Here is a 10863-nt window from a genome sequence, read left to right as displayed (position 1 = left end):
AGCGAGAGAGAGAGAGAGAGAGAGAGAGAGAGAGAGAGAGAGAAAGAGAGAGAGAGAGAGAGAGAGAGAGAGAGAGAGAGCAGGCAGCCACCTCCATACACATTTCACAGACAATCAAATTAGAGCTGGCGGTCAATACATCACTGACAAATTGTTTATTAAACAAAGGGCTTGAATTGCAGCATAACTGAGAAAGATTCGAGCGATGAGAGAGAAGCTTTTATGTGTGTGTGTGTGTGTGTGTGTGTGTGTGTGTGTGTGTGTGTGTGTGTGCCCAATTGCCCATGTAAGGAAGACAGGTTCCCATGTTGCCCTCGTTCGCACAAACACGCCATTTATGTCCTTCTCTGCAACGGCAGAGTCTTATATAAATACGTCCATCTATATGTGTTTGAAAATGCGCTGCGAGGACGTAAACGCTGGAGTGAAACAATGTCAACGAGGTCATGTTTGCGCGGTTCGTGTTTGATTCCCGCGTGGGGGCCCACCCACGTTCAGACGGCGACGCAGAGCACTCCGGTTAAAAGCGGCCGCCATATGGTCCGTCCATGAGCCCGGATCCTTTGTTTCCTGTCGTCTCTTGTCTTTGACAGGGAGGAACCGGCACAACCTCACATGGAGGCGTGATCCTCACATCCTATTGTAAAGATTCTGAAGCTTTGAGTGGTGCGTGCCGGGATGCGTATGGTCCTTCTGCATCATGTATGGTTTCATATATTCCCCTCTGAAAAGGCCTTACACTGGAGGGAATGTCAGGCCACGATGACTGACGTCAGCGTCACAGTGTAATGCAATGAATTCTGTGGATCTGAAGTGGTTATGCCTATCATATATAAAGGGGACATATTGTGAAAAGCTCATACATTTGGGTATCTGGATTGCCTGCTGTTGTTTGTGGGCTGCAATCTGAAAGCATTGGTCGCAACGAGCCATTCTTCTTCGGTATATTCAGACTGACAGTATGACAAAAATAGTGTGTGATAAGAATATTAAAGCATGTTCTAGTAGAGATCCAACATGCCCGAATATGAGCATGATTTGTCCCCTTTCACTTTTCAACCTCCCCGACCGGGGGGCTGAAACTGAAATGACGCGTGGGGCCGCTGTCCGGGTCGGCGTAGGAGGGCCACTTGAGGAAACTGAGGAAATGGGAAATTGTCTTGAAGCTTGAGACCTCGGCTTTAAGGTAATTACTTCCCCCTTGAAACATAGATTTGATCAACAATGTTCCCCAAAAGGTCAAAACTGGATTCTGAAGGTTTGAACCACATTCTGTGGCCGACCTCGGTAGTTGTTCGAAAGGAAATGCTGGTCATGTGACAAGGATGTGAGTATACTAAAGATTACATACTTATGCAGTCTTAAAGAGACAGTTCCGCCAAAAATCTTAATGCCATATAATCCCATTATCCTAGTCCCATTATTCCCATTAAAGATGGACAACTCACATGAAAACAATCTAGATAAATAAATAGCACTACAGGTATTTTGGGGTGAATTGTCCCTGTAAGTAGACGTCAATAGAGTTTAATCCTCCAGCCAAAAACAAGTTTGACATATTAATGCAGCTAAGAGATCTAAACTCTCTGGCTACACATGAGGGGTTTGCAAACAACAACTTTTAAAAAGTCAGCCCGGCTAACGCAGCTAAATACCATCAGATTAGCTCCTCCATAGAGCACGAATCAGATAAATAAAAAGTTGCTCCCCGGAGAGACACTTTGGAGCCCATGATGTAGGGCGGGAGGCTAAAGGTCACCTCTCGATTCTCCCGCCGCCGCCGCATTGTGCCTCGACACGGGGGCGACGACACCTGTCAATCAACCCGCGCTGAAGACCTTTACACCGCGACAAAAGCTGCTTTTGCGAGCTATTGAGCGAGGCAACGATCCCCTCGTGAGAAATGCCACGGGTGTGGTGATGAAGAAGAAGAAGAAGAAGAAGAAGAAGAAGAAGAAGAAGAAGAAGAAGAAGAAGAAGAAGGAGAGTGAGTCTGTGTCACCGCGGCCTCGCCGTGTCACCGTGGCTTTATTTCTTACATCAGCTGCTATTTGCAGTGCTGGGAGATCATTATCCTATTAGAGTGTATGGTGGAAGTGTGTGTGTGTGTGTGTGTGTGTGTGTGTGTGTGTGTGTGTGTGTGTGTGTGTGTGTGTGTGTGCGTGTGTGTGTGGTCTGTAGGTGACATGGTGTGATGCATGTCTTTAATAACAGTCTATTAGCGCTCTGCGTGTGCGTCTCCGTTGTGTACTTGTGTGTGTGTGTGTGTGTGTGTGTGTGTGTGTGTAAAAAAGAAAAGAAAAGGAAAGCACGCGAGGACGCGCTGGTTGCTGCACACGTCAGAGGCAGAGCCCGGCGCGATGTTATTTCATGTTGCTCCCAACGGGACGGGGCCGAGCACCAGCACCAGCAAAAGGCTGCTGTCTATTATCCCTCACCCCGAGGTTCACTGACCCTCCCTCCTCCCCTCCCGAGCATATTTTTCTTCTCCCCTGCTTTTGTTTTCACTTTCTCTTCCCTCCTCCCGTCCCTCCCACCGACAGCTCCTTCTCACATATTTCATCCTTGTCTTCCCCCTCCTCGACAGGCCCACGGTATGTGCCACGACAGCAGCGTCGCCGGCGCCGGCGTCTAAAAGCGCGTGCCTGAATAAGTTGGGAAGGGCGGCGCGTCTCCCCGTCCCACGCCAGAATCTGTTCCCCCGCCACGAGAACGCTGACAAAACACACCGTACCAAAAGAAAATCTGCTGATCCTGAGCGCTGCTCGCCCACCACCACCTCCACCACAACAGCAGCAGCAGGCTACAACTAATCCATCTCCCACTACATGTCTTTAATGAGCCTCCGTAACCGGCATCCGTATGGTGCAGTGCGGCGCCGGCCAAAAAAACAGCCCTTTCCATGACTTTGTGCTGTCAGCAAAACGTGACGAGAGTAAGCGTGTGTGTGCGTGTGGGTGAGTTGCTGTCATTGTCGAGCATCTGCGTCGGCGGCGTGCGATCCCGGTTGATGATTTTCCATCTGGTGGATGTGTGTGTGTGTGTGTGTGTGTGCGTGTGTGTTTATTGTCCAAACAGAGGCCTGCTTACCTGCATCATCCTGCCCTTGTCTCGAAATGCGCCGGGATTATTGGAAACAGAAGCTGATGGGTGTGGCGGCAGCGTTTGTGTGTGTCTGTGTAAGCTGCCAGGCCCCTTTCAGAAAACCCCCACGAGGGCCACATTAGGGCCCTCCGGGGGCCAAATTAGAGGCAGCTAACCGAGTTAGAGATCAGCAGCAGAGGGGGGCCTGACTGGCAGGGATGGGCCGATCTGACTCCAGCCGCTCCTGAACTCCAGCGCACACACAAACCTCCTCTCTTTGTCTTGCCGCTGATCAGCGAAAAGATAAAAGCCAGTTCCTGACAATGGCAGCCGCTCTGTTGGGGAGTCTGCAGGGAGCTCCTGACAGAGAGGAAGAGGTATAATGTATTCCTGTTGGCCGGCCCGGATTAGTGCGTCTGTATCAGGGGGAAGTAGCGATTTCAACTAAATTAGCCTTCGGAACAGCAGTTTCTTTAAATGAAATCCAATTAGGGTTTTTATCCATATGTTCGTACAGGAAATAGTTACAAGTTCAGCTGCAGATAAGGAGAAATGTTGATTTTAAAGTCTGTTGATACGTCTGTTGAAAGCATTATGAGTATTGAAAACATTAAAAGAAATGATTTTAATCCGAAAAGAAAAGTAAGAGAAAAAAGTCACTGTATCTTCTACAGATGTTTGTAGAAAAGTTGTGACTTTACATACTGGTAGCTTTCTTTTGTTCTTTTATCAAACACAGACTAATGCTACTATCTATCAGCATCTATAGCACACTACTAGTTTTGGTGTTTTACTTTGACAGCATTTGACAGTTGACAATCAGAAAAGAAAAAAAACCATCATCTTTATTCTTACAATTCTAGCGGACATTTTTTTAATTTGACACTGATAATATTTAGTATTTTCACACAATATCATCTTATGCTGTAGCTTCAATATCATCAAGTATATTTAGTTCCACATTTAAAAAAATGTAATTGTTTTGTTCAAGAAGTTAAGCAGACCCTGAAACACGTCTCATCAGTGCAAAACTCACAACAGGTACGCCAACGTGTGATTGACATGCCTACTGGCACAGGTTCAACACCCGCCCCCTACTTCCTGTCACACACACACACACACACAGGCGCGCTTCAGGTGCCGGTGACATTTGTGAAGTCTCACAGAGGATGATTGTAATTCTCAGTTTTATGAGCCACTGCTGAACTCAGCAGACTTGTTGACCGCTGCGGCCTTGACATTCAAGCGCGGCATGAAAAACCCCGGGGGTCCAAGTCCCTGGAAGCCGAGATTGATTTGTCTCAGGGGGGCAGTGAAAGCCACTCACTGTTAGGGTCAGGCTTGGTTCTGTTTACACAAGCCCTTGTTAATTACCATCATGACAAGTGGAGATGTGGCAGGCGCCGTATGCATTTCAAGCATTTAAAGAATGCTCGACACTTTCTTTTTCTCCAAGTTTTGAACACTAGAAACATCCAAAAAGATGATACAATTGAATTAGTTTCTTTACGAATGAGTGTTTGACACAAAGGAAGGAGCTAAACAGAGGCGGTAACTTCCACTTCCTGAGCTCACAGCCAAGCGGCCGATATCCAATCTGCACATCTGTTGAGTGACGAGGAGGAGTGGAAAAGGAAAAGTGTCATTAATTGAATCCTCCAGGCTGGAGTCCAATCAAGTCATTAGGAGGAGGCGGAGCCAGAGCCGAGTTCCCACAAATAGGTTTTGTTTGAAAGACTTAAGCAGCAGTCCTCTCTGGAAAAAAGAAACAGTTGGATAAGTTGTAATGGGTTTCAGAGAGGCCATTTTGTTAGGATTAGTGCTTCTCCTCTCAGGTGGAACTCTTTGTGCCGCTACACACAACTGGTCGAACTCGAGCACCAATGAACCTCCGACCCGGATCCCACTGGAGCACGTGACGACGAGCCGACAACAGCCCAGATCGCCGCAGACGGCAGATCGAGGGTCAAACTGGACGGAGCACGCCGGTCTGACCCGCTCCCCCGTCACCTACCGGCTCAAGGCCAACCAGCTCCGGGTCCCGGCGGTCACGACGCCGGCGCCGCCCCCGGCCCTCGAGGAGCAGATGCACACCACTCAAAGCCCGCAGTGGTCGCAGGCCGGCGCCCTGACGTCAGAGCAGCTGGAGCCAGAGGTGCCCGTCCTATCTCCAAGGTCGTTTCAACCCACTCAAGCGTCGTTCATCCTCATTCAAGGCCCAGATCTGAACCCACCTGCAGAGCCGGACTCAACGGTAGGACTTCCACGCAACTTTAAAAAAAAATATTATTCATCTTCTACACTTTTTTTTATTTTTATTTTTAAGTTCAGTACAATTTAAGTTTGCTTGATATTCCAGGTTCAGACGCTGATGTTTGAGCAGCGGGTGCCCGTGCCAGCCGACACCGTGGTGGTGCTCTGTGGCGAAGGAGAGGTCATCGTAGAGGTCAAGCAGAACTTCTTAGGTAACGGCTGAGCTGATCCCGGGCTGGGTTATGTTGTTCGTCCGCAGCGGCACCGGTCCGTTTAACGAGCCTTCTGCTCAGAGGGAGGGTTCAGCACTGAGGCCCGAATTGGAACATTTGGAACATTTTTAATGTAACGGTCGAGATGGGACACTCGGTGCAGATTACGGCAAATGGCACAGACTATATGGACACGGATCAATATTGCGTTTCCTTTTCATTTCCTCTCCCCTAAAAAGGGCCGCTCTGCATGCCCGGGCGATGCATTAAGAGCCCCCTTTTTTTTGTTTTTTGTATTTGTCCTGTGGCTGAACCTTCCCTTGCTGTGAGTGTTATTGACTGGACCAGGAGAAGAAATGGCCTCAAGGTAATAGTGGTAATGGTCCTGATTTAAGCTGCACCTTCTCCTCTTTTGTTCCTAGGAAACGGCCAGTTGATCCGTCCGAGTGATCTGACCCTCGGCGGCTGCGCCGCTCTGTCCACCGCTCACAACGTCGTGCGGTTCCAGTCAGAGTTACAGGACTGCGGCTGCACATTGAGGGTGTGTGTCTCCCTTTAGTGTCCACTTTTGTGTATGCGACCATTGTAACTTTTGTTTAATTTTTTTTGTCCCTCAGATGACTGAAGAAGACCTCATCTACTCCTTTTCACTAATGTACACTCCCACTCCGATCGGCAACACCTTCGTTTTAAAGACCAACCCTGCAATGGTGCTAATTGAATGCCACTATCAAAGGTAAAGTCTCATAACGGGGCATTTCCGCAACCTCACTGTTCCATTACTCGAGCACCGGATCTTTTTTAAGTGTGCCAGAAAGCGATTCGGTCTGTCTCGATACATGGTGTGTTGAATGCAGGACGCTAAAAGTACCAGGATGTTCAGGGTCGCATTTGGCAATATGTAGGCTAGCATGCTTTCTAGCTTTTCTGACCCACAATCCCCTGCACAGTGAGCAAGAGGGTCAAAGTTCAAGGTGCAATATGTCCCAACTCAAAAAGGCGGGATTAGGTGTATGTTTCCAAGTCATAAATAATAATTCCAGGCCTCTTTGATTGCCTCCTATGTGGTATTACATCTTCAATGGTTTGAATTTGACCATGCTGTTTTTACCTCCCTTGTCTCTTTCTTGTGAGGCACACCACCTCTCCAGTAAAATGCTTTTGACGTCCTCGCAGGCGGATGCTCGTGAGCAGCGCCGCCATGAGTCCCACCTGGAAGCCCCTCCTCTCCAGCATGTTATCGGATCAGCGGCTGCAATTCTCCCTGCGCCTCATGAAAGGTGGGCAACGCGTGTCGACGGGCCGCCAACTTGAAGGAGCGGGGAGGGAAGGGGGGGGGGTAGCCGACGTTCCTGCGAGTTAGAGCTCTGATTTGCACCAGGCGGTTTGGCTAATTTCCCCGCCGACGGGCCGTAATTGCAATCACAAAGGCCTCGCAGGACGGCGCAGATGCTAAACGGCGACTTGATGAACAGGCGGGAACTTTTGATGCACGGCGACGAGCTGAAATTGCATGCCTTTTGCAGGCTGCGGCCGACCCCGTCGGGGTCACTCGCACGATCAATACGCCGCTGATTATGCCTTCTCATTAATTCCAACACTGCAGACAGCGACGACTGAGTTTTAAAACGTCCCTCGTTGTAAAGTGAGCGCGGACGTTATGAAAGTTTACAAAAGCTGCTTTTGCAGGCTCACCTGTTTCATCAGGTTGATAATGCTGTAATTAATTTAGCGCTTCTTTAAAGTACTTTCCTGTTGTTGTTACAGTACCTGTATCAATGCTGCTGAGCCACTCTGGCCCGCAGGGCGTCGTTTAACTTCCATCTAACCGGATTGGTGGCCCCAGCGTTACTTTTCCACTTCTATTCCTCCTCCCTGTATTTGATTAGAGGACCTGCAGTCGCAGAGGCCTTCCAGCTCTTACCGCCTGAATGAAGTGATGCACGTCGAGGCGGCGGTCCTCCGGGGCCACCACGTTCCTCTGAGAGTCTACGTGGACAGCTGCGTGGCGAGCGCGGGCCCGGACCCCAGCTCGCTGCCCCGCTACCCCTTCATCGGCAACCACGGGTGAGAAACGGATTCCACCGAGGACGATCGCGTGTTGCAGGTCTGCTTTCACGACTCTGACTCCTGTGTTCTGCCATGCAAGGTGTTTAAGTGACGCTAAACTGACGGGAACCAAGTCGTACTTCATGCAGAGGAGCCAGGAGGATAAACTTCACTTTCAGCTGAGAGCCTTCAGGTTCAACCACGAGCACAAGAATTCAGTAAGATGTGTTCGTACCATTGATCTGGAACCACATAGTCAGATGTTTGACTTCTCAGGCAGGTTTTTTTTTTTTTTCCCCTTTTCCCTTAATATTTCTATTCCTTGCATCTGATCCCTGCGTTACTTGACATTCCTTTCCGTGTTCGTCTCTTACGCGCTAAGTTGGCACATAATGCGCACATTGGTAAGTGTTTGAAGGCTATGATACCGTCTGTTCTGCGCTCGGTTCAAATACTTTCCAAGTGAGAACATGAAAGCCTTCTCGCTTTTCATATGATAGAAGTCGGAGCTGTGCCGTGAATATGGAGCCGGTAACTTGGAAAATCTTTCTTGTGCATCTGTACAATCAGAGCTTTGTATTTTAATTAACTTTGTGCGTTTTGCTAATTAGGACAATTCTACTCCCATATGCAGCAGACTGCTTTAACATCCGCCCTTCAAGACTTTGATTATTGAGGTTTTAGTGCAAAAAATAGTGTACACAAAAAGGTGACAATCGATGCCAAACACTTCTCTTTCAGCAACATTTACAGAAATGTTACTTGCTTCTACATTGGGGACAAATTGTAATGAGTGGAAATGCCATCTCTGCTTTTATTTAATATCACTAATAATGCATGTTTAACGCTCTCCATGCTGCTGTCCTTAACGTTGTCATAGCTCTACATCACGTGTCGCCTGAAAGCAACAAAAGTCTCCGTGCCCATCGACTCGCAGCACAAAGCCTGTTCCTTCTTGGCTGAAGCTAACCGGTGTGCTGAATTTCTTTTATTTGCACTTGTTCACTTGTTTTCCTTCACGCTGTGACGAGAATCCCTCAGCCCTCTGTAACCGCGCCGTGTCGTTGCCTCTGGACAGATGGGTGGCATCAGGTGGAGACAATAAGGTGTGCAGCTGCTGTGAGACCAGCTGCAGCGCGCCGAGACGGAAACGAGGCCTCGCAGCAGATGTCGGTACGGTTTGCACAAGCGACAGTACATTACACTCTGGGATGAACATTTCATCCTGACGCAGGGGACGCATTTAGACACTACTGTCGTATCTAATATTTTCTGGTACAATTATCTAAAAGTTATCCCGCCCTAAAATGTTATTTGCTTGGCTGTCCTGATGGTACTGAAGGAGCAAAGCCTCACTCAATTCTGTTGGAAAGTAACCCAAATGATTGCCAGCAACGAGGATTGAAATGTAATCAGCCGCCGACTGACAAACTGAGGTTGCGCCCATATTTAGACATGCTGACGTGGCATCACTTGGCAAGCGCGCTGTTTACGCGTCTTCGGAGGATTGATTTTTGAGCTGATCCCTTTTTTTTTCTTTTTTTTTATTAACTTTTTATTGTCCAGCCAATCGGTCGTATCGTCAACGGCTGAATCTGCTGGCTGAAAGTATTTCTAGTTTTCGTTTGTTTGCACTTCCTCCAGATCCGCAGTGGGAGGGGACGGTGGCTTTGGGCCCCATCCTGCTGGAGGAGAGCATCCTGTTAGAAGAGAACATCCTGCTGGAGGAGATGGAGTTGCACTCGGCGCTGCAAAAGCACCAAGAGACTCAAGCAGGTAGGGCGCCACCGGCTGTTTTCACACACGGCAAGACTGGAAAATGCATTAAAATCCCCCCTCTTTTTTTCCCTCTCTCTCTGATGTCCTCTGCGCGGCGTCCTCAGCCTCCTATCCGTGGACGGCCCTGCTGTGTGGAGGGGGAGCGGCGCTGGCCGCGCTGATGCTAGTTGTCATGGCTGCCGTCATTCGCAGCAGACGCCACAAATCCACCGGACACTCTGTTGGCACCTGATTCAAGACAATAAAGCGTTTACATCCTCCTCTTTCCTGTACTCTATGCTGAAGCAGAACAAAAGTTAAGCTAGTCCCCCCCCCACCCCCCCCTTCCCCACTGAGCTAATAACATAATACTGAAACTACCAGTTCCAATGTTGTTGTTTTTTCTGCTTTTGAAAATAGTTTTAAAGATAAAGGCATCATTATTTCTCTGCAGGAGGTTTTATTTGGTTGCATCTTATGTTGCTCACTATATTCCAGGTTTAAGTATATGGGCTTGCCAGGGGTTAAAAGGAGGTCAAGCTGAAGTGTCCACCATTGCAGAAAATGGCCCGACTATAAAATGTGTACACAATGAGGCACTGTATATTGCTCCATCTATCAGGGGGCTTTAATACCAGGCACCGATTTCTTTGAGGCATGATGCAATAAATGAATACTTTACTGAATATGGCTTTCATAATGTGCAGGGGGGTGTTTTGAATTTGGGTACCTGTGGGTGGCCAGTGAGCAACCTTCCATATACACGAATCAGTCTGAATATACAAGTACTGTGTAAACAAGACCAAAAAAAGGCAAGTGCACCAGCAGTAAAATGGCCCAAAGTGCCGGCCCCTCATGCTTAATTCATGCATGGATGATTTGCATGGTTAATTTTTAGGGCCGCATGCGGCTAGTCGAGCCACTGCCCCGATCTCGCGGAGCTAATCTAATACACTCCATTACTGCCGAGCTGCCATGTAATTCACTTGAGCTGCATGAGATTTTTCCATCTTTTTTCCTACTAATCCACAGCAAGAAAACCCAGAGAACAAACAAGCCGAGCGCCGTTGGCTCCGCGCTGCGCGAAACAACACAACGCACCGTCTCGGTAACCGTAGTCATATTTTAGCTTCAGGCCACTTTGGGTTTTTCCCTTTTTTTTTTATTCGCCCCCCTCCAGTTTCCTGCCGGTGGCAGCAGCGTTGGTGAAATGGGGCTCATCATGAACTGTTGCTCACAAGCCCGGGAAGACGAATAGACATAATTAAAAAGCCCATAAAGGCGAGAGCAGGGGCTTTTATTACAGTAATATGTGAAGGCCTCGCTTTAATGGGGTGTTTGTTCTCGTGTGCGGGGCTGACGGCAGCGCTGGTTTACTGCTGCCCCCCCCCCCCTCCTCTCCCCTTCCTCCCGCCTCGCATCTCCAACACACCAGGGGCTAATAAAAAGCCATACCTAACGACACACCAGCAGGGAGCGCGACAGCGAGGAAAAGCATGCTCACTTC

General features: G+C 48.6%; 1 protein-coding gene across 1 annotated transcript; it reads left to right on the top strand.

Annotated features, from left to right (window-relative positions):
* Nucleotides 1–4870: 4870 nt before the first annotated feature.
* Nucleotides 4871–9609, top strand: LOC137794201 (zona pellucida sperm-binding protein 3-like). The gene is made up of 11 exons (XM_068590888.1): nucleotides 4871–5338; nucleotides 5450–5549; nucleotides 5972–6090; nucleotides 6167–6285; nucleotides 6726–6829; nucleotides 7439–7616; nucleotides 7699–7816; nucleotides 8479–8570; nucleotides 8677–8771; nucleotides 9243–9374; nucleotides 9482–9609. The coding sequence occupies exons 1-11, from the start codon at nucleotides 4871–4873 to the stop codon at nucleotides 9607–9609; spliced, it is 1653 nt and encodes a 550-aa protein (XP_068446989.1).
* Nucleotides 9610–10863: the final 1254 nt, after the last annotated feature.

The sequence above is a fragment of the Clinocottus analis genome, unplaced genomic scaffold (genome assembly GCF_023055335.1).
Source record: "Clinocottus analis isolate CAN_PGR_092001 unplaced genomic scaffold, fCliAna1.0.p SCAF_24, whole genome shotgun sequence".
Lineage (NCBI taxonomy): Eukaryota > Metazoa > Chordata > Actinopteri > Perciformes > Cottidae > Clinocottus > Clinocottus analis.
Note: the sequence above shows the minus strand (reverse complement) of the source record. Positions and strands in the feature narration are given on the sequence as shown.

Coding starts and splice junctions, on each gene's coding strand:
- LOC137794201 (XM_068590888.1), top strand. CDS start 4,871: ATGGGTTTCAGAGAGGCCATTTTGTTAGGATTAGTGCTTCTCCTCTCA. Junction 7,817..8,478: donor ACCACGAGCACAAGAATTCA/GTAAGATGTGTT, acceptor ACGTTGTCATAG/CTCTACATCACGTGTCGCCT. Junction 9,375..9,481: donor GCACCAAGAGACTCAAGCAG/GTAGGGCGCCAC, acceptor CGGCGTCCTCAG/CCTCCTATCCGTGGACGGCC.